Raw genomic sequence first — 24063 nt, forward strand, 5'->3', positions numbered from 1 at the left:
TTGGTGCAAATTGGGACTTTAATTGTTTGCAAGGAGTGAGGGGATCACTGTGGACTGACAGGTGTAGAGCACCGCACTGAAATTACTCCTCTGGTGATCATTTACTATCTGCAGCGATTCCTTTAACACTGATGCTTACATATTTACTAAAAAAACAACTTCCTGTGTATGTTACCAATGCACATGTACAATCACAAAAAGCTAATTACAGTCGATCACTACAAAGCATCAATGGTAAATAGCAGCCAAAGCTACTTTATAGCCACGTCTTTTGAACTGGTTTCTCCTTAAACATTACTGTAGCCTCTTAAAACTTCAATAATAATATATAAATATTTTTAAGCTGTAATTATCTTGTTATAAAGTGATTGAAGTGTCATCTTTCACTTTCTGCAAACCTTATTTTACAACGCTACTTAATCATTAAAATTATATGCTTCCTGATATTCTTTTCTTGTTAACCAAAAGTATTTCCTTCTACTTTTTTTATCAAGTACCTACGTTGTGATATGTGTATGTGACATTTAAAAATGTAAGATGAAGTTCATGCTTTGTTTTGTTTTAATTCATATTGTGTAAAATTTATGATTTCCAATGCATAGACCATTATGGCATTATACATGTTTTTTTTTTTAACTAACAGGCAGGGGTCCTAGACTTATTGCTGCCTAAGGAAAACTTTTGAGGATGCCCTCCCCCCCCCCCCCTTCTCCTGATTGGAATGATCGCACAGCACCCCACAATTTACTCTGCTTTATTTAATGTTCTCAGTCAGCAAGGGAGCATATGCAAAAACTTGAGACATGACATGCTGCAGTTCAACACAGTAACACACTGGCTGGCTGTGAGTCTGTGACAAACAAACTGCTCACCCTTAGCCAGTCGGCCATCCTCCATTCCTTCTCGGTTAGGACAGAAATGCCATCCCTTCTGCTGTGTAAGTCAGATGAATCACTGCTGCTCTCCTGCCTCCCCCTACTCACTAACTGTCAGACTCCTCACACAGCACAACAAGCTGCTTTTCTCCAGTCATGGCCTCTTCAACTCTCATGCTCTCCTCTCACTCATCCTACTCTGTCTGCATGCTGTAAGTTTAAAAACACAATACAAACATGCCGCCCCTGTAATCTCTGCACATGATGCAGCTTGCTACATGAGAGAACTGTCCCTACATTCTTACCCACCTCCCCCCCCCCCCCCCCGCCTCTTCTCTAAGCTGGACCTGCTTGTGCATGTGTTGCCTGCTTTATACTGGTGAAAGAACTGCAAATCTCCTGGCAGTATAGAACCACCTGATTACACCTGGACAGAAGCTAGGGGGGTAATTTTCATATATTTATTGCAAAAAGTTATGCATATGCAATCAGGGCTGTGGAGTTGGAGTTGAGGAGTCCGAGTCGGAGCAAACCTAGAGTCGGAGTCAGGAAAAAATGCAACAACTCCAACTCCTAATAAATGGAAATTGTAATTAAGAGAGAAAATATGATAAAATGTTCTATTTCTTAGGTAATAGTCATCATAAAAAACAAGTTGTTTGTGTTGCTCCAATAAAGCAGTCACCATATTTTTAAAGTCAGATATACATATCTGATTGTGACTGTATATCTGATGTGTACACAGACATTTTTTATACTTAATAAATAACATTTCTGCTGTAAGAATGAAGTCTGATGTGTACAGTAGTTTTGTCAACAGTAGTTGCATCAACACATAATTAATTAGTGGACCATCCCAGTCAATGAGATGCAAATAATCCTGTGTTGATGCAGGTTTATGCAAATTTTGTATGCAAATGTATGCACTCTCTTTGCTCATTAAATCAATTAATGTGATATTTTAAATTTGTGCTGGGGACTATAAAGAAAGTTATACAGTAGTACTATACTCTACCTATGCACTCCCTGCAGGGCTATTGTGAATCCACTGAGAATGTTTTGCAGCTTGAACGCAGGGGTGTTGTCCATCACCTGTAAACCTGGTGTTAGATCATGCATGAAGAGTGCGTAATAGAGGAAGAATCCCATCATTCTCCTGCAGCGTGCCTCAATATCACTTTTAAATGTACCCACAGTTAGATTGCATAGGGCAGATTGATGTTCTTTGTTCCTGTCTGCACCCTCTACAAGTACTCTTACCAAATACTAGGTTTGATTTCTATTTAACAGCTACTCTACAGCTATATCCTACGTTTAGTTAAAATGCATCTTTGGTGTACACAAAAAAACAAAGTTATGCTAATGCTTTAAAGTTAGAGTGCCCCAGCACATTATCTGTTTAACCACCCTGGCGTTCTATTAAAATCGCCAGGGTGGCGGCGCAGCAGTTTTTTGTTTTTTCTTAAATCATGTAGCTAGCCTAGCGCTAGCTACATGATAGCCGCTGTGCAGGGGCATCCCCCCACCCCTTCCGATCGCCTCCGGCGATCAAAGCAAACAGGAAATCCCGTTCAGAACGGGATTTCCTGTTTAGCTTCCCCCCATCACCATGGCGACGATCGGGATGATGTCATCGACGTCATCCACGCCATGGCGTCGGAGGGAGTCCCGATCCACCCCATAGTGCAACCTGGTGGTGATTGGCCAGGCTGCGCAAGGGGTATGGGGGGGGGGGGGCCTGTAACGCTGCTAGCTGCGTGTTTTAAAATAAAATTGTGAAAATCGGCCCACCAGGGCCTGAGCAATCCACACTGGCGGTCATGGATGCTCGTCATTACTGCCAATGTGGTTAATAAGATTCACTGGAACCCCGTGTCAGCTGGGTTCTGTTGCATAGATCTGCCCCTTGCAAAATATTGCCCTGGCCTTTTCTATATCCGATATAGAAAAGGTAGAGGACTTTCTCTGCAAGGTGACGGGATACATGCTGGAACCCAGCAGATCTGGTGAATCTTAATTACACAGATGAAATGCTGGGGAATTCATGTTTGCCATGCCAGGCCAGGATGTCTGACAGGGTAGAGTGTCCGCTTCTTGTCTGGGAGCTTTTTGTTCACAAAAGCATACTTTCAATCATCAAGATTGTTATATGCAAATTAGAGGAATCGGAGTTGGAGTCGCTGGATTTTTGTAACGATTCCACAACCCTGGGCACATAACATTTTTGCACTGCTTATTTATGCAAATGTAAAATTATTTGTATTAATGAAGTGAAGTGCATGAAAAGTGAATTAGAGCTTTCAGAATCAGCTTGAAAAGGACATCAGCTTCTTGCACTCTATGCACAATACGCTATGATGCTGAAAATTCGCATAGCGCGTTACTAGTATGTTGCGACTTACAGTGAGGCATACAGTACAGTGACAGTAGGCCTCACTGCCACAAGCGTTTCCCTTTAAATGCACTGCATGTAGCGCGTTATCTCGACAGAACCTGTTGCACTGCAATCAGTGTGCTAGCGCAATAGGAATATCACTGCATTGTGTTGTGATTTGATGATATTGTCCATTACGACGGTTTGCATCGCCTATAATGTGCAAGGAGCCTTACTCTTTGCTGTTTCTTACAACACACATGTGATTGTTTTTACGGTTTTATGCTGGTGAACAGAGCAAATTCATCAACAATTTAATTATTAATCTAAACTTTCCTTTACTTGATCTCATATCTGTTATGGTTTGTGTACCTTAGTGCCACGGGTGTATTCACAAAAGGTTTGTAACATTTACGTGTGCAGACACCGCATGTACATTAAAATTTATGTGTTGCATTCAACGCTCACCCAAATCCAACCGTTCCGGTTCAGATAGTTTTTAATCCAGCTCTTAATGTGTTAAACTAAACTAATGAACTGTACATATTTTTGTTAGAAATAAAATATAGCAGACAAAACAGTCTGCATATTACCTCCTTCCTGACTTTCTATATTTAGAAGAGATTTTTTGGTCTCAACACAAACAATGCACAAAATTTTACTATTTTTGGAGGCACTCTGCTTCCAATCATAATCTAATTTAAACTTCAGCTGGCAACGTTCACTTTGAGCCTTCTCCTGCCTGTAGACTTTGTATTTTTTTACTTCATCATTTAATGTGAGTGATTCACCCGCTGTCTGTGCGCATGCGCGCCTGCATCTGTTTATGCACGCGTGTATGTATGTGTGCATATATATGCGCCGACTACACCCGCAGATGAGGCTATTTTTTTTTGTTCCGTTTTTGTTTCTGTATTATTGTTTTTCCTGTTTAGTATATTTTAATATTATTCTTTACCCCTTCTTTTCTCCATCCATTGTGATACCCGATGGTGTGCCTTTTCACCTGGCAACCATAGATGTCCGATCTGTGCTCCCATAACTCCGCCCCCTGGGCGGGTTCTTTTGGGACGCATAGAGATGGCTGAGTCCCCCAGTCAAATCGTTGGCGGGAGCACACTTCCTTGCGCTCCAAGGTGACGTACACGTCGCTTCCTTTTCCCGTCCATCGCTTGAGCGGTGGGTGGGTTATGTGGACGTCAGGCTCTGTGATTGGGTGAGATGACGCTGGATGGGGAAGATAAGGGGTTAAGTTTATAGATATGCTCATAATGGCAGCCCTAGCGTTTGCACACAGGGCATCTCTATACTACGCTGTTCCATTTGAAGAGGCTGATATAGAGACTCAGCGAAACATGTCATGGAGTTAAGCGTTTGTGAATTACCCCTTCTAATCTTAAACCCTCATCTGGATTACCCCTCAAATACATCGGACTGGTAACTATGAATGGCTCATATACAGTTTGCAAACTCCTGATGCAAAGCTATAAACTGTGACAAACACATATAATGATGGTTTAAGTATGAACTCTGTTTACTGGAGGACTTTTTCCATAGAGTATGGCTCTGGACTGCGAGTGGGTCCATTGACTATAATATACTGCCTTGTCTCCTCATCTATTACAATCTATATATATGCATGCTTTGTGATGCATAGGAGTTCCAGCTACCTGCATGCATATCCTTCTTGATGTACAATCTGCGAATGAGATTGCGATGCATACATGCTGAGGATTTCTAATCTGCTTAACCTGCTCTCTAACTTGGAAGCTTCATATCCAGAACTAACCAGCTCACCTTGTCTACATATATAAATGCATGCTTCTGTTGCTGTATGCTTCACCTGGAAGCCATCATTGCTTTGCCAGCATTAGTGATCTGCTGTTGTACTTGAAGGACCCATTCAGTGCACTTTATTACCAGAACTTTAGCCAGGATGGAGGACTGCAGCCTCCCTAGGGTGGTTTTTGATAGATGGGGTGATTCATTTTTAATTGTTGTAGAACGAGATCTTTATTTATTATTATTATTTAGTATTTATATAGCGCCGACATATTACGCAGCGCTGTACAGTATATATATATATCTTGTCACTAACTGTCCCTCAAAGGAGCTCACAATCTAATCAATTTATGAGATGGTATTTGGATTTATAGATTTGATTTCGATCGTTTTTTGTATGCACCCAAGAGCCAATTTTCCTTTAGTTTATACCCTTCACTCTGTAGACTTTACATGAATGGAGATCAAATTCTCAAAGTGAATGTTCTATGTGAGCCATCTCTTTTACTATAGCAAAGTGAGTAAAACCATCCTTATAAAGGCTGATATGTTCACATGAAGCAGTCAGTCTGACAGAGGTTAGTAAACTGTATAGTACATGCCATAGATTCAATAATAAGCTTACACATGCATGAGAAATGAAATACATGAGAGAAAAAATAAAAATACCTTCTTGGTCCTGCTACTGGTATCGCCTACATGGTCTTTCCTCCTCACTGGTCACTAGTTAGTGCAAAGAGCACAGTGGAGTGATCAGTGACCACCTCTGTGTATGTGGCGTGCAGAGCATTGGAGCACTGTCGGCTTCTACCACCATCTGGTTAAAGCACTGATTTCCCTTATGAGTACTGCATACGACAGTAGTGTTCTTCTTATCACAGAGTCTTTGGGCAGCGGAGTGGGAGAGGAAGTCTATCTTTCCTGCATTCCAATTTGCTAGGCTTCCATCTTCAGTCAATGCTTCCCTCTTGGCCATTGTCTGTTGCTGCGCCCAGCTACTGTATGTCTCCAGCCTCACTCGGGGTCTTGCTTTCCATTGGTGATCAAGAGTAGGGCTCGAAACACAGTAGCTACAGAGACACAGAGTATGTATATTTGCTGGGGACGTTCATGACCTGGTATAATGCTGGCTGCCGAATGCAGCAGGACAAGTGGAGGCTTTTTTTTACTTTCTGCCTTAGGAACCTGGGCTTGTAGCAAATAAAGATCAGGCCTTCATAGGGTATGAATGAAAATAAAGAAGATTTTCCTGCATGTGTTATTGCCAGAATACATTCAGAGCAGGTGTTCATAAGAAATAATTGGAATTAAGGAAAAACAATTTTCTGCATATATGAGAGGCGTAAAGCTAACTTGCACATTTATGCGCTGCTACTGCCGTGTGAGAGTAGACATTACTTTCATAGTAGCAGAGCCGTCTCCTGCCTGAGACAAGCACCTCTAACACATGGCTCCAGCACTACATTGTGTATCCATACAGGAACAGTCTGAAGAAGGCTTATTAGCCAAAAGCTTACTTTTTATTTACCTCTTAAGCTAAGTACTCACCACCCAACGAGTCTAGCGACGACCCTTGATGACGTGCGTGTGGCAGTTCCTTTTCCTGCTCGCGACGTTACATGACGGGCGTGAATAGGAAGCCAAGCAGTCATGGTACTTTGCACAGAGTCGTCGGGGATCTTAAAGATCCACCGTGGCGGTCATCGTCTGCACCGGTTGTCAGAGAAATCGCCAGGTAAATCGCTTGGTTGGTACGGGCCTTACATTAGCCAATAAATGGTATCATCCTGCTACAAAACTTCTTCCTTATCCAGGTATGCAAAGGTTTATCTAGGGTAAGCATCTTCTTTATAATACAAATAAGGTCCACATGTTAAGGTAAAATGATATTCATGCTTGATGTGAAGATTTAATTAATACCCATTGAAAATTCCATAAACCAAATGACTTCTAGTATTAGTCAGCTTGGTATTAAGTCTGTGTTCAAAATGTAATTAATGCCTTCTGGATTCTGTGGAACTAAATAATCTTTTAATAGCATGGATACAAAATATTAATATTTTCCTTGCTTTTTTGTTTTGAATGGCACCCAAGCGACAGTGATTGATGTTTTTTTTCTTTACTCTTTAAGGACATCTGTGCTACAAAGGGCTTGTTAGAACCTGGCATCCACATCCTTACGATAATAATATGACAAAACTAATAAAGAACACATAATAGCCGAGTAGTTCATGCTGCAACAAGACTGCCGCCTAATATGTAATTTGCTCTTTATTTTTATGGTCCAGCCCACACATCATCTATCTGTCTCAGAGTGTGTTGTCTGGAAGACTGCAGCTTTGCATGACACGTGTTTGCCATGAAATTGCACATGCTTGGTTTGGATTGGCCATTGGTGCACGCGATTGGACTGAAGAGTGGATAAGCGAGGGCTTCGCTACACACCTAGAAGATGTATTCTCTGCAAAAGTTCAAAAGGTATATACTTTCAGATCATTCCAAAATATTCCTATTTATGCCCTCCCCTCTAACAGTCCACTTCTGATTTCAAGCTCAAGCTGATATACAGGCAGATTTAATAAAAAATGGGAGTCCTTTAGCTGCTTATTGTTTTGGGTTTGTTTGTTTTTTAAGTTAAAGAGGAACTCCAGTGAAAACAATGTAATAAAAAAGTGCTTCGTTTTTACAATAATATGTGTAAATGATTTAGTCAGTGTTTGCCCATTGAACAATCTTTCCTCTCCATGATATACATTCTGACATTTAGTACATGGTGACATTTTTACTGCTGGCAGGTGATGTCAGTAGAAGGAGATGCTGTTTGCTTTTTTGGCAGTTGGAAACAGCTGTAAACAGCTGTTATTTCCCACAATGCAGCTATGGTCACAGACAGGAAACTGTCTGTGGGAGGGTTTTCACCACAATGTCAGCAATACAGAGCCCCCTGATGATCTGTTTGAGAAAAGGAATAGATTTCTTGTGGAAAGGGGGTATCAGCTACTGACTGGGATGAAGTTAAATTCTTGGTTACGGTTTCTCTTTAAATCTCTCTTTAACATTGTGCTGCTAAAATACACCTTCTACCACAGCAATATGGAAGGAGCTCTTTTTTCCATGTTGGTAATAAACTTGGCCTAACTTCTCCAGTTTTATCAAGTGGCCTTTCAAACCTGAAGTACAGATAAATTCCAGTCATATCTGAGATGCAGACCCACTCTCTGAAAGACCAGGTGCAGACCACAGACATGTGAACAGCTGGCACCACATCTTGGTGCATGAATAGCAGTTGTGGTTACATGTATGGGCTGAAGTGGTGAAGTGGACATGTAAGGAGAAGTGGTTGTAAGTCATTAACAGGCATGGGGTTCCAATTATTCCAGGGAAGCAGAATCAGTAATGTATAGTTGCTTAATTATTCAGGACACGTAAAGGACATCCGAGGTGTAAATTAACTGAGATAAACAATTGTATCTGTCCTCCTGCTCCTCCTCCTTACTTTTTTAGTTATCCCTTAGTTTTACTTTATATTTAAATCTACTTTTTATGTTTTTACTGTTTCATGGCCTCTTCTCAATGACACATCCATTGAAGTATGCCAGGGATAAAAATTGTGAATTATTGACCCTTTTTATCTCTTTCCTATTCTCAGAAGCCATTTACTGCCAGGAACTTGTTATATGGCTGGAATTCCTTATTAGTGAGGGTTACATTATAGTCCGATCTGGACAGAAATTGTCACTTGCATACCTCTTTCTGGCACAGTCAGAAAAAAAGGAACACAGCATAGTTATTTGTGTGCTTGACACTGTACATACACATGTCTATCTCATCATGTCACATGTCACCTCGGATGTCCTTTAACCACTTTACCCCCGCGCGTACGGATTTCTCCGCCCCTTTTTCCATCCTTTCACCCCCAGGGACGGAGAAATCCGTACTTTGCGCACTCCCGCCGCTGTCCGCGCTCCCGCTCGTAAACATGCCGCCTGCCGCTAGTAAACACACCGCCGCCCGCTCGCCCAGAGATCAACGAACGGGAAAATCCATTCCCATTCGTTGATCTAAGCCCCACAATGATCTGCTGCCGCTCGGCTGAGCAGCGCGATCATTGTGAAAAAATAACAAAGTCCCAGCCTCTTTCTACTTCCTGCAAGCGTCCGGAAGGACTGCAGGTCGCATGAAACAAATTGGTAATGTTGCCATCTTGTGGCCAAATAGTAAAACTACACCCTAACCATTTTTTACACACAAATAAACTTGTTTTACACAAAAAATTAACTCCTTACCTCCCACACTCCCCAATATTTTTTTTTGTAATTAAAAAAAAAATAAAAAATTTACTGTCACGGACGGTTGCGGGGCCGCAGACGCGTCCTGGAACCGCCCATGAAGAAAAAGTGATCGCACTCGATTCCCTGCATGGATTGCGCTTCAAATCGATACAATCTGGGTTGAGTGTGTAGGGGCAGCTGAAGTCCTTTTCTTAGCAGAGAGAGCACCATCCTAAAGGCTGGATGGCTCTTTTGATATGCTAATGAGCCTGAGCCTAATCTGCCCCGGAGAGTCCCTGGCTTCAAGCTGTGCTGATGGCCCATCCATCAGGTATAAGGTGACAAGCACCATGGCAGAAGCAATCTAGTTGGGGGGAAGCCAGACCCACTGGCTCCCTCCCAGCAGGGGAGGTGACACCTAGCTGGCTGCTCCAAACTTCAAAGAGCCTTTGCCTGGGAATAACCTGAGTCTCATAGCATATCCATAACTTCCCAGATCTGTCATATTTCTGGGGTTCCTGAGATGGCAGCTTCGCCAAACGTGGGGGAAGTGTAGCATGAGCCCCGGTGCTGTTTCTGAGGAAGTTTCAGAACATTCTGAGGTAAGGACTGCCAGTTAGGCAGTTTGAAAATGCCCTGATGATACCACAGGGGTCCCACCCCTCATGTCTGGTATCAGGGCGCTGGGTAAATCGAGACAGACCTGAAAATGTTAATAAATCCGCCCTGACCTGTACGGTTCTGTGAGATAGAGCCCATATATGGGTAGATATGATTTCTAGCCCCCAGGACAAGGGGAGGGCTCATCTTCTAAGGGGGTGTATGGCTCCCCGCCCTCACTCCCTCCTACTGAAGCAGGGGCATAAGAATGGCAGAGGACCCAAACTCAGTGTCCTCCACACTGAAACATCTTGAACTCATCAGGTGCCAGCTTGAGGATATGCTGGCATCCACCTGGTCTGAACTCTGAACTCAGATTGAAACCCAGAACTCTGATTTTCCCACAAAAAGGACATCTTTCCAGGAACTAAGTATTTTTCTCCCTTCTTTTATTTTTTTATACTGGCTATTACTGTTTTAATAATTGTAATTTTAATAATTGTCTGTATATATTAATTATTTATATTGCGTGAATAAACGACTTTCTCCAAGTCATTCACTGTCCGCTACCCTGCTTATCAGCACACACAGAACTGATCCCGGGTCTCTGAAGATACGCTACTGTCTGTTTGTTGTTGGCTAGACAGAATATCGTGTGTTTAACCGTTTTATTCGCAGGATTAGTCAGTCAGTTAGTGGGCTCCACGGTCCCATGATAACCGCGGTGGTGGCAGTTTACTCTGAACCAGTGGGTGAAGTTGTAATCACCCGTGTCTCACAGACTCCCTTCTGAGTTGTCTGCGGCTAATTCTTAACGGTTCCTGCGCATTGACTGCGACCAGAGTTCGCACGATCTGTGCGCTGGCACCGTTTAGAAGGCTAAGTGCGGTCAGCCACTAGGGCTCCTGTGACAGTGTTAGGCAGCGGTTGGGATCTGTGTTGTGCTGAAAGTATCTAAGATAGCGCTAGCGCTATCAAGAAACAAACTAATTCGTTGGTGTAGCTGGAAGGCAATATATTTTTTATATATACAGAGAGACTGTGTAGCCAGTACCCCTCCCCAAAAGTTTTATTTTATTTGGCATGGAAATGTCCGGGAATTACCAGAACATGTGCCTGTCGGACCTGCAAAATCTTTGCCAAGCGAGAGGCATTGACGTCGGCCGCAGGAAACAACAGGACCTGATAGCAGACTTGTCCAGATGGGATACCCAGCAACTGCAGGAGCCGGGAGTGTCCGCTGAGATGGATACCAGCCCATCTGACAATCGAGGGGAACCAGAGGCTGAAGATCCTAGGCGTACAGAGGTTGAGCATCCTGCGGGCCCTGTTGCAACAGTTACGCCAGAGACTGTCAGTATGGACCCCAATCCCAGAGTTCTTAAAGTACTCGCCTGGAACCGGCCAGTACTGGACTGTCCATGGGTGCTGACCCGGTAATGCAGCAGGCATTACAAAAGCTGATGGAGACTGACCTGGACAAGTACCTGCAGTACATGCGTGAGGAGCGCCAATCTGCAGAACGCAAAGCTGCTGCTGCTGCTGAACGCCACACGGAGAGGGATGCCGCAGAGGCGCGGGAGAGACGACAGCATGAGCTCAACATGGCAAAGGTTCAACAGGCCAGCCGGAGTTCACCACCCAGCCTCCCTGCTGAAGGAGCTGCACCACCCGTAAGTGCAAAATTTAAATTTGCTAATATTGAAAAAGACACAGACATTGACTTGTTTTTGCGGTCTTTTGAAAAAGCATGCCGTCAGTATCGTCTGTCCCAAGACCAGTGGGCCAGACATCTGACACCTTTGCTGCGCTACAAAGCGCTTGATGCCTTCGCAGAATTGCCTGCGGAGAAGGATAATGATTATGCTGCTATAAAAGACGCTATCATTACTAAGTACCAGCTGACGCCAGAAGCCTATCGGAAAAAGTTCAGGGCCTGGCAGAAAAAGTCTTCTGATTCGTACCGAGATGTGGTCAGCAGCTTGCTCACCACACTCTGCCAGTGGACACTAGGCCTCACCAAAGGGTCTTATGATGTCCTGGAGGACTTGATCGTCCTCGAACAATTTCTGAACATTTGCCCTGCTGATGTACGACAGTTTGTGTTAGAACGCAGGCCGGCTTCAGCCACTGTCGCTGCAGACCTTGCTGAGACTTTTGCAACTACCCGGGTGGCTAATACCCGCAGAACTGTCCCATCCAGCTGGAGAGGAGGTCAGTCCAATACCTCGGCAGACTCTCCTGCCCCTGTGAGCCGTCCGCCACAGAGGCCACCCAGCGCAGCTGCTGCACCCAGGCCTGCAGCGCCTGGAGAGGTCACCTGTCACTACTGCCGCCAGCCCGGACACATGAAATTCGACTGTCCGGAGCGGAGACAGACACCACCCGCACCTGGATCATCTGCATCACCTGTACCTCACCCACAGCAGAGGCAACCCGCCAGCGAACCACAGCCTGGATCATCAGATTTTGTCCTGTTTGCCCGCGGAAAAGAAATCCACGACCGAACCGACCAGCAGCAACTTGTTAGAGTGAACGGCAAAGTTGTCACCGGATTCCGAGACACCGGAGCTGACATCACGTTAGTTCACTCACACCTTGTGCCAAAGGAGAGCATCAGCTCCAGCCGATCCCTTGCCCTTACTGGAGTAGAGGGCACCCTTTTTCACATAGCCCACGCGACAGTGAAGCTGGATTGGGGAGTGGGAGGAATCCAAGAAAGGGTTGTTGGGGTTATGAAGGATCTCCCAGTCCCTGTGTTGCTTGGAAGCCTTGGAAGAATTACAAAAAGCCCCTAAGCTGGTTATTAAACCTAGTGACAAAGGGGGAAATGTTGTTCTTATGGATGAGGAGAATTATGTAAAAGAGATTGAGAGACAGTTAAATGATGTAAATACATATCGAAAACTTCGTGAAAATCCGTTTCCTGTAATTAAAAATCAGGTCAATAGCCTAATTGATGAGGGACTACATGAGGGAATACTTACCACCAAAGAATATGAATTCCTCACTGTAACTACCTATAATATACCAACTATTTACACGATTCCAAAAGTTCATAAGTCTATGTCTAACCCACTCGGACGACCAATCGTATCCGCGGTGGGTAGTCCCACCCAACGGCTAGGTCAATATGTTGATAGAAAAACACGTCCATTGGTGCAGGACCTGCCTTCAAATGTTCAAGATACACGTGATGTCCTGGGTGTCCTTGCTGGTTTTGAGGTGCCCCCGGGGTCCCTCCTTGTGGGGATCGATGTTGAGTCTCTCTACACGTCGATCCCGCATGAGGAGGGCCTCCGGGCAATGTCCTTCTTCCTCCGCGAGCGGCATCCCTCCACTCTGGCTCACAATGCCTTCATTGTTGAGGCAATGAGATTGATTTTAACGCGGAATTGCTTTATTTTTGATGGGTGCTATTACCAGCAACTACGCGGAACGTCGATGGGGGCGTCATGTGCACCAGCCTATGCTTGCTTGCATTTGGGACTCTGGGAGAGGGAGCAAGTGTTCCCCAGCCAGGAATATGGTGCACACGTCGCCCTCTGGATTAGATTCATAGACGACGTCTTAATGGTGTGGAGGGGCACCCAATGTGAATTGGAGCAGTTTGTGGCCAAACTCAATATCAACGGTAAAAATATCCGTTTGACCTTCTCTTCGGGTATGGAGATTCCATTTTTGGACCTCATGCTGAAGATTGAGGGAAAGAGGGTGGTCACAATGTCCTTTCGCAAACCTACAGCAGGCAATACGGTATTGCATGCAGGGAGTCATCATCCACAGTCCCTAAAGAAGGGAATTCCCTATGGACAGTTCCTCCGCCTTAGGAGGAATTGTGGGAGGGACGATGACTTCAGACAGGAAGCTCGGATGATGTATCAAAGATTCCGCGAACGTGGTTATGCACACTCGGTACTACGTAAAGCGCTGAAGAGGGCATGGAACCAGGACCGGCAAAAATTGCTGGCCCCCGGAGGGATGCCGCGGAGGGCGGAGGGGGAGGGACATATGCGCCTTATAACCGGCTTTGGAGCCCATTGGGGTAACTTGCGTGAACTTCTGAATAAGTTCTGGCCTATTTTGACCTCAGATGGAGAAGTGGCAAAAATTGTAGGGCCAAGACCACTCTTAACAGCAAGGCGGGCGCCTAATTTGAGGGACCGCTTGGTGCATAGTGAACTACGGAGAAATCCATCTACATGGCTTGATCAGAGAAAACCTACAGGCATGTTTAAATGTTCTAAGTGCAAAATGTGTCCATATGTGGAAAATACCAGGGTATTTTTTGACAGCAAGGGCGAAAAGGAATATACTATCAGATCTTTTATTAATTGTGACACGAAAAAAGTTGTATATATGATACAGTGCCCTTGCGGTCTAAAATACATTGGTAAAACAAAAAGAGCATTAAAAGAGAGAGTATTGGAACACTTCTGTAAAATTACAAGTGGGAAGGCAACAGGATTAATCTATGACCATTATAGGGATCATCATCAAAACAGCCTGAGGGGGACCTCGGTTAGGGGAATCTATGGTTTAAAAATTTCTGGGAGAAGGGGTGACTTTGATGAGGTCCTTTACTGCAAAGAAGCTATGTGGATCTTTAAACTTGGGGGTGTAACTCCGGGTGGATTGAATGCAGAATTGGACCTTTCCCCATTCCTCAGGGCAAATAGATATAACTAATTATATAGTGATCTCCCCCCCCCCCACTCTTAATTAACTATATGTGAGATGATGAATTTGAACCTCAATATTGAATTATGTCTGTGGGTAGCGCATGTGGTGTACGTGGAACCGCAGTGCATGGATTGTGCCATGGTTAAGGACTGTGCCTTTAAGTGTGTATCACACATATATTAAATATAAAATATCTCTGTGTGCTGCTGAGACAGGATGGAGGGAATGCCTAAGTATATTTGAGCAACTGTGTAAAAAACATTCATATCAGAAAAGGAAAAAAATGGGGATACTGTCTAATCCACACACTGCTAGTGCCGATATCCGTGTTCTGGAACTGTGTATAAAAAGAAAGAAAAGGCAATAATAATTTTATTGTGCCCTGAGAACATCATACTGCTGTATACTGTCAATGTGTGCCTATTGCATAACAACCCCCATGGAATATATGCTATCCATATGAAACCCACCCCAGGAAAAGTCACTGTATAGATCAATGTGAATGGTATTGTTACGGAGACAAGGGGCGGGGTCAAGGAGGATACATAGGACGGGGCAAAGGGAGGCATGGACACACCCTGATGAAACGTCCAATGAGGACGTGAAACGCGTCGGTGGGCGGAGCCAAAGCGGATGCGTGTGACGCAGCATCCCTCTCACACGTCACTGATGGGATCCCGGGCTGGCGTCCTCTACCTTGCGGGAATAGCGCTGTGAGGTGGTCGTGCTGACCCCAGCGCGGATAGAGCAAGAGTGACCGGCTATCCAACTAAGGACCTGGGATATACCGAGGATAGAAGCTGACAGCTGGAGGGGTGAGATCAACCTATGCTGCCAGGCTACAAGCGGTGGCAGATGAACTGTATACAGTGAATGGAACATTATCTTGCCTGATTAATAGTGCACTGGAAACCATAACTCTGATACAGGGGGGGCCCCCACCAGTTACAACAGCTGTGGCACAAGTGTGTAAGGAGGGAGTATGCGCGGACGAATGTGATGGTGGTGTAATTTATTCCTGGCCAGGAGAAATTATATCTATGTATTTGCATCACTTTGTATTGATTACATGCATTCAGCTATAAAGGCTCCGCAATTGCTGGTTTTAAAATGTTTGGGATCTATGTAATGGTATTGTGAGTATTTATGGGGGGCTATTTGTAGTTATGCAACAATAAAGTAAGTTTGGTATACCTTAGAAAGTGTGTGACCCTAACAATTTTATTTAATGGTGCCTGTGTTGCTGGGGACTGATTTGGGCAAGCTTGTGTCCTACTATGAACCTGCCACGACCGCCTTGTCGCTCACGGAAGGAGACGGACTCTCCACCCACCACCAGGTACTTTATACACTTGGGGGAGCACCAGGGGGAGGTGGGTTGAATGTGCCCAGTTCAAGGGTACCAGGTTCAATAGTGCCTGCTTCAAAGGCACCTGAGTTTGATGTACAGACTGTCTGTTGTGATGATGCTGTAACTGTACCTGAGTTTACTGTACAACCTGTCTGTAATGAAAAAATGTCTATACCTGTCAATGTCATTACTGCATGCAATGATGACTTGAGTAATGTCCGTCTGTGCCATTCTGACAGTGTACCTGTGCTAGCAGTACCGCGCAGCTGCACTGCTCAGAACCCGAGCTCAGAACAGGTGGAGGGGGTTCCGGCCTCCTCCCCCTCCTCTGACCGCAGGGATGAGACCTTTCAGCCGCTGGCCTCGTGTGACATGAGCCAGTTGGCTGAAACTGACAGCGCCGTATTCTCAGCCGCACTACAACGTGACCCAAGCCTGGAGGTGCTCAGGCAGCAAGCCGCTGAGCCCCTCGCAGACGGGGCCGCTTTCAAGGTGTACTGGGAAGGTGGGAGACTGTACAGTGAGTCTGTACAGCCCCCTACAGGTAGATCCCACGCGAATACCAAATGGCTTGTGGTCCCGAGTGCGTTCAGGGGACATGTGCTGAAATCCGCACATGGTAATCCTCTGACAGGGCACTCGGGTGTCCGCAAGACACTTGCCGGTATTCGGAACCAGTTTTATTGGCCCCGGATGAACAGGGATGTAGCAAACTACTGCAGGGCATGTGCCGTCTGTCAGGAGCTGGGAAGGTCCAGGGATTCCCGCGGGGTTCCCTTAGGTCCACAGCCACTTAGCAGGGGAACCCTGCGTGGGCTGGCTGTTGACCTAACCAACCCACTGCCCGTTGTCAGCAGTCCCGGCAGACACCACGTCCGACTGCAGTGGCGCAAATGCCCTGTCCAGAACGGTCCATGTCGGGTCAACCCTGAGGGTAGCAGACCGCGACCGGTCCAGGGGAACCGAGCCACAGGCTCCAATAGGTTTTCCCGCCGTACTGGCAACTCGAGGCCCGTCAGCCAGGTTAGCGGCGCCGCCACACATCTTGCTGATGCATGTCTATCTGCCTTCTCCCCAGGGGGTGCTGTCACGGACGGTTGCGGGGCCGCAGACGCGTCCTGGAACCGCCCATGAAGAAAAAGCGATCGCACTCGATTCCCTGCATTGATTGCGCTTCAAATCGATACAATCTGGGTTGAGTGTGTAGGGGCAGCTGAAGTCCTTTTCTTAGCAGAGAGAGCACCATCCTAAAGCAGGCCATACACTGGCTCGATTCACGGCCGTTTCGACAGCAGATCCGATCCTGGGATCGGATCTGCTGCCAATCGCTTGCGCTAAACGCACCCGCCGATCCGATTCCCTCCCGAAATCGGATCGGACCGTCGATCGCGCCGTGCGGGAAATTACCCTCGATCGCCCGGCGGTAGGAGCGCGTCGCTTGCGGCGTACGATTCGGGCCCGATCCGAGCATGTATACATTACCTGAAGCTGGCTCCGGGGTCCTCTTCTCCTCGCTGCACCGCATTTCCGCATCTCCCAGTGTACGCTTATACTTCCTGTGTCACTCCGGTGACCAGGAAGTTGAAATAGAGGGCGCTCTATTTGAACTTCCTGGTCACGGAGTAACACAGGAAGCGCCGGGATGGAGCAAGAACAGCAGTGCGGTGCAGTGCAGAGAAGACGCCCGGGAGCCAGCCTCAGGTAATGTATACGGGGGGGGGGACAGGCGGCAGGAGCAGCTGAACAGATTGTGATCGGTTTCAGGCTGAAATCGATTCACAATCTGTTTGCAGTAAAGGCAGCCATACGATCCCTATCTGATCAGATTCGATCAGATAGGGATCTGTCAGCTGGTCGATCTAATGGCACATCGACCAGTGTATGGCCACCTTAAAGGCTGGATGGCTCTTTTGATATGCTAATGAGCCTGAGCCTAATCTGCCCCGGAGAGTCCCTGGCTTCAAGCTGTGCTGATGGCCCATCCATCAGGTATAAGGTGACAAGCACCATGGCAGAAGCAATCTAGTTGGGGGGAAGCCAGACCCACTGGCTCCCTCCCAGCAGGGGAGGTGACACCTAGCTGGCTGCTCCAAACTTCAAAGAGCCTTTGCCTGGGAATAACCTGAGACTCATAGCATATCCATAACTTCCCAGATCTGTCATATTTCTGGGGTTCCTGAGATGGCAGCTTCGCCAAACGTGGGGGAAGTGTAGCATGAGCCCCGGTGCTGGTTCTGAGGAAGTTTCAGAACATTCTGAGGTAAGGACTGCCAGTTAGGCAGTTTGAAAATGCCCTGATGATACCACAGGGGTCCCACACCTCATGTCTGGTATCAGGGCGCTGGGTAAATTGAGACAGACCTGAAAATGGTAATAAATCCGCCCTGACCTGTACGGTTCTGTGAGATAGAGCCCATATATGGGTAGATATGATTTCTAGCCCCCAGGACAAGGGGAGGGCTCATCTCATCTTCTAAGGGGGTGTATGGCTCCCCGCCCTCACTCCCTCCTACTGAAGCAGGGGCATAAGAATGGCAGAGGACCCAAACTCAGTGTCCTCCACACTGAAACATCTTGAACTCATCAGGTGCCAGCTTGAGGATATGCTGGCATCCACCTGGTCTGAACTCTGAACTCAGATTGAAACCCAGAACTCTGATTTTCCCACAAAAAGGACATCTTTCCAGGAACTAAGTATTTTTCTCCCTTCTTTTATTTTTTTATACTGGCTATTACTGTTTTAATAATTGTAATTTTAATAATTGTCTGTATATATTAATTATTTATATTGCGTGAATAAACGACTTTCTCCAAGTCATTCACTGTCCGCTACCCTGCTTATCAGCACACACAGAACTGATCCCGGGTCTCTGAAGATACGCTACTGTTTGTTTGTTGTTGGCTAGACAGAATATCGTGTGTTTAACCGTTTTATTCGCAGGATTAGTCAGTCAGTTAGTGGGCTCCACGGTCCCATGATAACCGCGGTGGTGGCAGTTTACTCTGAACCAGTGGGTGAAGTTGTAATCACCCGTGTCTCACAGGCTCCCTTCTGAGTTGTCTGCGGCTAATTCTTAACGGTTCCTGCGCATTGACTGCGACCAGAGTTCGCACGATCTGTGCGCTGGCACCGTTTAGAAGGTTAAGTGCGGTCAGCCACTAGGGCTCCTGTGACATTTACAATTTAAAAAAAATACATAAATAGTTACCTTAGGGACTGAACTTTTTAAATATTTATGTCAAGAGGGTATAACACTGTTACTTTAAAAACTATGGGCTTGTAATTAGGGATGGACGCAAAACTGAAAAAAATGCACCTTTATTTCCAACTAAAATATTGGCGGCAAACATTGTGATAGGGACATAATTTAAACGGTTTTATAACCGGGATAAATAGGCATATACATTTAATGGGTTTTAACTACAGTAGCATGCATTATTTAAAAACTATAAAGGCCGAAAACTGAAAAATAATAAATTTTTCCCACATTTTTTCCTATTTTCCCATTAAAACATATTTAGAATAAAATAATTCTTGGCATAATGTCCCACCTAAAGAAAGCCTAATTGGTGGCGAAAAAAAACAAGATATAGTTCATTTCATTGCGATAAGTAATGATAAAATTATAGACGAATGAATGGAAGGAGCGCTGAAAGGTGAAAATTGCTCTGGTGGTCAGGGGGTAAAACCCCTCAGTTGGGAAGTGGTTAAGTGGTGGTTTAGTAAACTACTATGGTAATTGTACTTGTAACCTGCAACCTAAATAAATAAATAATAACTGGGAACTAACACTTTTAACAAACTTGTCTGTTTGTTGTGATCATCACTTCCAACCTGCCTTCCAATCTTACCCCTTCTCTCTCGTAACTATCACCAGTTAGTTACAGTTCCATGGGACTGATTCACGTAGGTCCAGTAAAGCTGACATCCACAGCGAGTGCATGGCAGTTTTAATAGTAAGAAGACTGGGGGAGTAGTTACACTATTACTGCAACTTACTTCACCTGAGTAATACTTGTATTGCTATAGTAAAGTGCATCACCATAGCAACATGCACGTTATCCTGTTAAAGTGGACCCAAACTAAAAATACAAGATTTCAGAAATAAAATCTATTTTCTAAATTATAATAATAAATAGCAGCCCTTTTTTCAGCTGCATGATGACAAATATAAAATATTTTACATTTATTGAAGAAACCCCTCCCTTTCTTTCATATTGCCGGCAAATAATCCGGCAAACTGGTGGAGTAGATGGTGTCCAGCAATGGAGGAATTACTAATGGCTGCCACCTGTATAACCCTAGTTATGCAAAGAGGAGGGTGAAAAGATCACTGAAATGATCATAGGCTTGAAGGAGTGTTTATTTATATTTGTATGTGTCAGAGTGGTGCAACTAAATATTTTGAATTAAAAAAATGTTTGGTTCGGGTCCGCTTTAACGTGGGTTGTGGTAATACCATAATGCGTGCTGCTCTCCCAGCCATGGTACCGGTAAAATTGCCGATGGCAGCTTTACCGGACCTCCGTGAATCAGTCCATACCATTCATCTGTTGTATGCCGTGTATTTGACAGCACCGTGTAATATGTTGGTGCCCTATAACAATAATTTGTCCTAATTTTGTACTAGTAGACAAATCACACCCTTTGCACCTGACAGCTACTCCTGTTAAGCTCGATTCACACTGTATTTTTAAGCCAAACGGATCCGGTGAAGCGGATCCGTATGGCTTGATCCACACTGGCAAATGAATCAGTGAAAACGGATCTAATCACCGGTCGATTGAATCCGTTTTCACTCTAAAGACGCCTGGGTAAGTTTCAACCCCCGCTCACCCGCTGCTGGACCCCCCCTTACCCACCCACTCGCTCAGGTATGGCTCAGTTCGCATCAACAATCCCCTCCCCCCCCCCCCCCCCCCCAAGGATATTACCCCTTAACGGTCTGTTTCTTCACTAGTGTGAAGAAACGTTCCATTCTCCCATTGCCCCCAATGCAGTGCTTACGTTTCCGGTCCGCTGGGCTCAGCATTTGGGAAAAAATGGTGCTGCAGCAAAATTGCAGTCCGGAATGTACGGAACTGTTCCGAACGAACGGACGCATGTGAACGGTTCCATTGGTTAAGATTGGATCCATTCGCATCTGTTGCGGTTGTACAGTATCCGTTTCGCTTACATTCCGCTGTTTGAGGCTAATGTGAACCGGGCGTTAAAGAAAATGGGCCCAATCCAATTCACTTTTTTAATTGAGAGTTCTCTGAGGAGCTAATTTCTCATCCCTGTTTAAAATAACTTTTCCGCGCTCTACAATTGAAAAAGTATCAAAAAGTCCTGAAATCAATCGGCAATCGGCTAGTGGTGTATTGGCAGCCAACAGATCTCTCTCTGATCAGATTCGATTAGAGAGAGATCTGTCTCTTGGTTGAATCTGTCCATTATCACAAGACAGGAGAAAAAGTTAAAGGGAACCTGAAGCGAGATATATATGGAAGCTGCCATGTTTATTTAATTTTAAGCAATACCAGTTGCCTGGCTATCCTGCTAATCCTCTGCCTCTAATGCTGATAGCTATATACCCTGAACAAGCATGCAGCAGATCTGTTGTTTCTGACATTATTGTCAGATCTGACAAGATTATCTGCATGCTTGTTTCTGGTGTGATTTAGACACTGCTGCAGCCAAATAGATCAGCAGGGCTTCCAGGCAGCTAGTATTGTTTAAAAGGAAATAAATATGGCAGTCTCCATATACATCTTGCTTCAGGTTCCCTTTAATTAGATTGTGCCCAAGATCTTAATTTGATCTGCAGGCCAGTGAGAGTAAACCAAGTACAAGAGAAAACTGACAAGAGCACTTGCAAATCTTTTTTACAATCACAATAAAATCACCCTGGTAGAGAGGTTAGATCTGCTTTGCTGTAACAAGAGATTGATGGCCGTTGTGCCACTTACAGAAAACCCTAAAAAAGTATATTTACATTAAGTTGCAAAATTCATTTCAATAATAATGCTCAAGTTAGATTTTATTTAATGAAAATTCTGTTAATTTAGAATTACTAACAAGCAGTCTGGTATTAGAGGCCAAGCACACACTGCAGGATTTTACTGTTGTGTACAACAAGCTACCGGTATTAGGATCCCAGATATGCTGCTGGATGCCCGTCTTCCTGATACATGCTGTATGTGCCAGACTACCAGCGGGAACTCTTTACCTATTATAGAAAAGTATTTTATGTTCACACAGAAGTTCTGGATTTCAGATAACGGTAAGCCTTTAGTTCTACATTCACTGTATTGGTAAACAGTAGCACTTACTGTGATCCATTATCAATAATGCTGTTTGGCATTAGTGATTTTACATTGCATCAGAAGGCAGAACATTTTTATACAAATTGTAGTCTGGAATATTGACTGTCAGTTCTTATTCTAAATACCTGCTGTTACCTGCAGCTGTCTTTTAAAAGATCACTCTGAACTGTAAAGACCCTCGTGTGCATGATCTTTTTCTCGTCTCTCTTTTTTTTTTTTTGCTTCCTGATAAAAACATAGAACACACATTAAATTCAGCATTTGGACTTTGAATGAGATACTGTGGACATACTGTGAAGTAATGTTAACCTTCTGCTATAATGCATTTACAATTGCATTTGTGTTGCCAAATGCATCCTGTCCAGGTCCGATGCATTTGAAGTCAGTTCCGGAATGTTTGAACTCAGTGGGTGGGATGGCACTGGCAGGCTGAGACCACACACATCCTGAACACATCCCAGATGCATTCCAAATACCTTGCATTTGCAATGCATGCAAATAAAACACAGGCTATTGTACACACAGCCATAGGGCCCTTTTACACTTTACACTTGTAATGCGTAGCTATGCATTGCATTTAAATGTGTTTTTTTTCTCTATTGCAGTGCATTGTGAAAAAGCTACAGTTCTTCAGCGTATAGTGTGAAAGAGGCCATAGGGAAATATGCACACTGCTCTGCACATCAGTTGTCCTTTCAATTACAAGCAACTGATATAGTGTAAAAGGACCCATAGGCTGGATTCACAGTGATGCATAGCATAATCCATGCATTATGAGTGTGAACTACAATGGAGATTAGACATAGACATTAATTCAAAACCTGCATGCAGTGAGCTAGAATAACACGAACAGCCCCAAAGAAATGTATGGACGGTGAATTGACATGCCGAATTATTCTGCAATGCAACAGAGCACTGTGAAGTAGCCCTTATACTTAATGCCACTTTAGTCCCAGCCATATAAAAACCTAGTGGAAAATAGAGTACTGCTCTCTATACTGCTCTCTAATCCTTCTTCCAACAGCCAGATTTGTCAGTACTGTGTTTCTTTTGCACTTGGAACTCAGTATAGGGAGTTGCATATACCAGCAAATGAATTAAGTATCAGTGCTCTGCTTTATGCATTGTGTCCAGCACAGATACAACTGAAGTTGCTGCTGCATTGTTGTAAGTACAAAAGCACAAGTAATTGTTTTGTTTCTGATCTTTTTTTTCTGCAGTAACCACATAAGTTTGCCAACAGTACCAGATGCTAGCAAGTGCCCAGTCAGTGCATGGGAGCAGCTGACAGGCACTGGCAGTGAATTCACGATCTTTAGCCTCCCTTGGAAAAGAGGCCTAAATAGAATTATTTGATGGTACATTGTGCTGGTACAGAAGCATATTATCAGTTAGAGTAGATCTGAGTAGAGGATGAACAGACATTGACAAACTGTTGGTCAACTTATGTGGTTACTGTAGTAAACAAAACTAATAATCCCTGTTATTGAACTGAAGTGTTTAGACGGCCCTTGTTTTTCGCAGGGCCAAAGGCAGCAGTGGAAGGTTCATTTGGAATGCTGGCTTGTAGACACTGGCCTGCTGTCTTTGAAGTCTATGATGGGAAGGGCCCCAAAATAATTCATGCTTAAATGAGGGCTACTTTTGTAGCTTTCCGTGAAGAATGCCTTAAAAGCATACTTCTACCCTTTAATGTCAACTAGTGTTTGTTTGCCTTTATTATGCAACATGGAAAAAACAACATTCTGATGCTTAAATCATACTTTCTATCTAATATTCCATATCTCAGAAGCACAACAACATTTCAATAGCGGTTAT

The 24063-nt window shown here is 44.6% G+C and overlaps 1 protein-coding gene across 8 annotated transcripts in view; it reads left to right on the forward strand.

Moving 5' to 3' along the window:
* The window catches only part of AOPEP (aminopeptidase O (putative)), a 539579-nt gene that overhangs the window by 164186 nt on the left and 351330 nt on the right, over window positions 1-24063 (forward strand). For all 8 annotated transcript variants that reach the window (XR_011020920.1, XM_068237287.1, XM_068237306.1 and 5 more), the window contains exon 6: window positions 7320-7509. Coding sequence is in view for 7 of the 8 variants with exons in the window: in XM_068237287.1 (XP_068093388.1) it covers window positions 7320-7509 (190 nt within the window). In the remaining variant the exon portion in view is untranslated. The remainder of the gene's footprint in view (window positions 1-7319; window positions 7510-24063) is intronic.

This window comes from Hyperolius riggenbachi, chromosome 1 (assembly GCF_040937935.1).
Source record: "Hyperolius riggenbachi isolate aHypRig1 chromosome 1, aHypRig1.pri, whole genome shotgun sequence".
NCBI lineage: Eukaryota > Metazoa > Chordata > Amphibia > Anura > Hyperoliidae > Hyperolius > Hyperolius riggenbachi.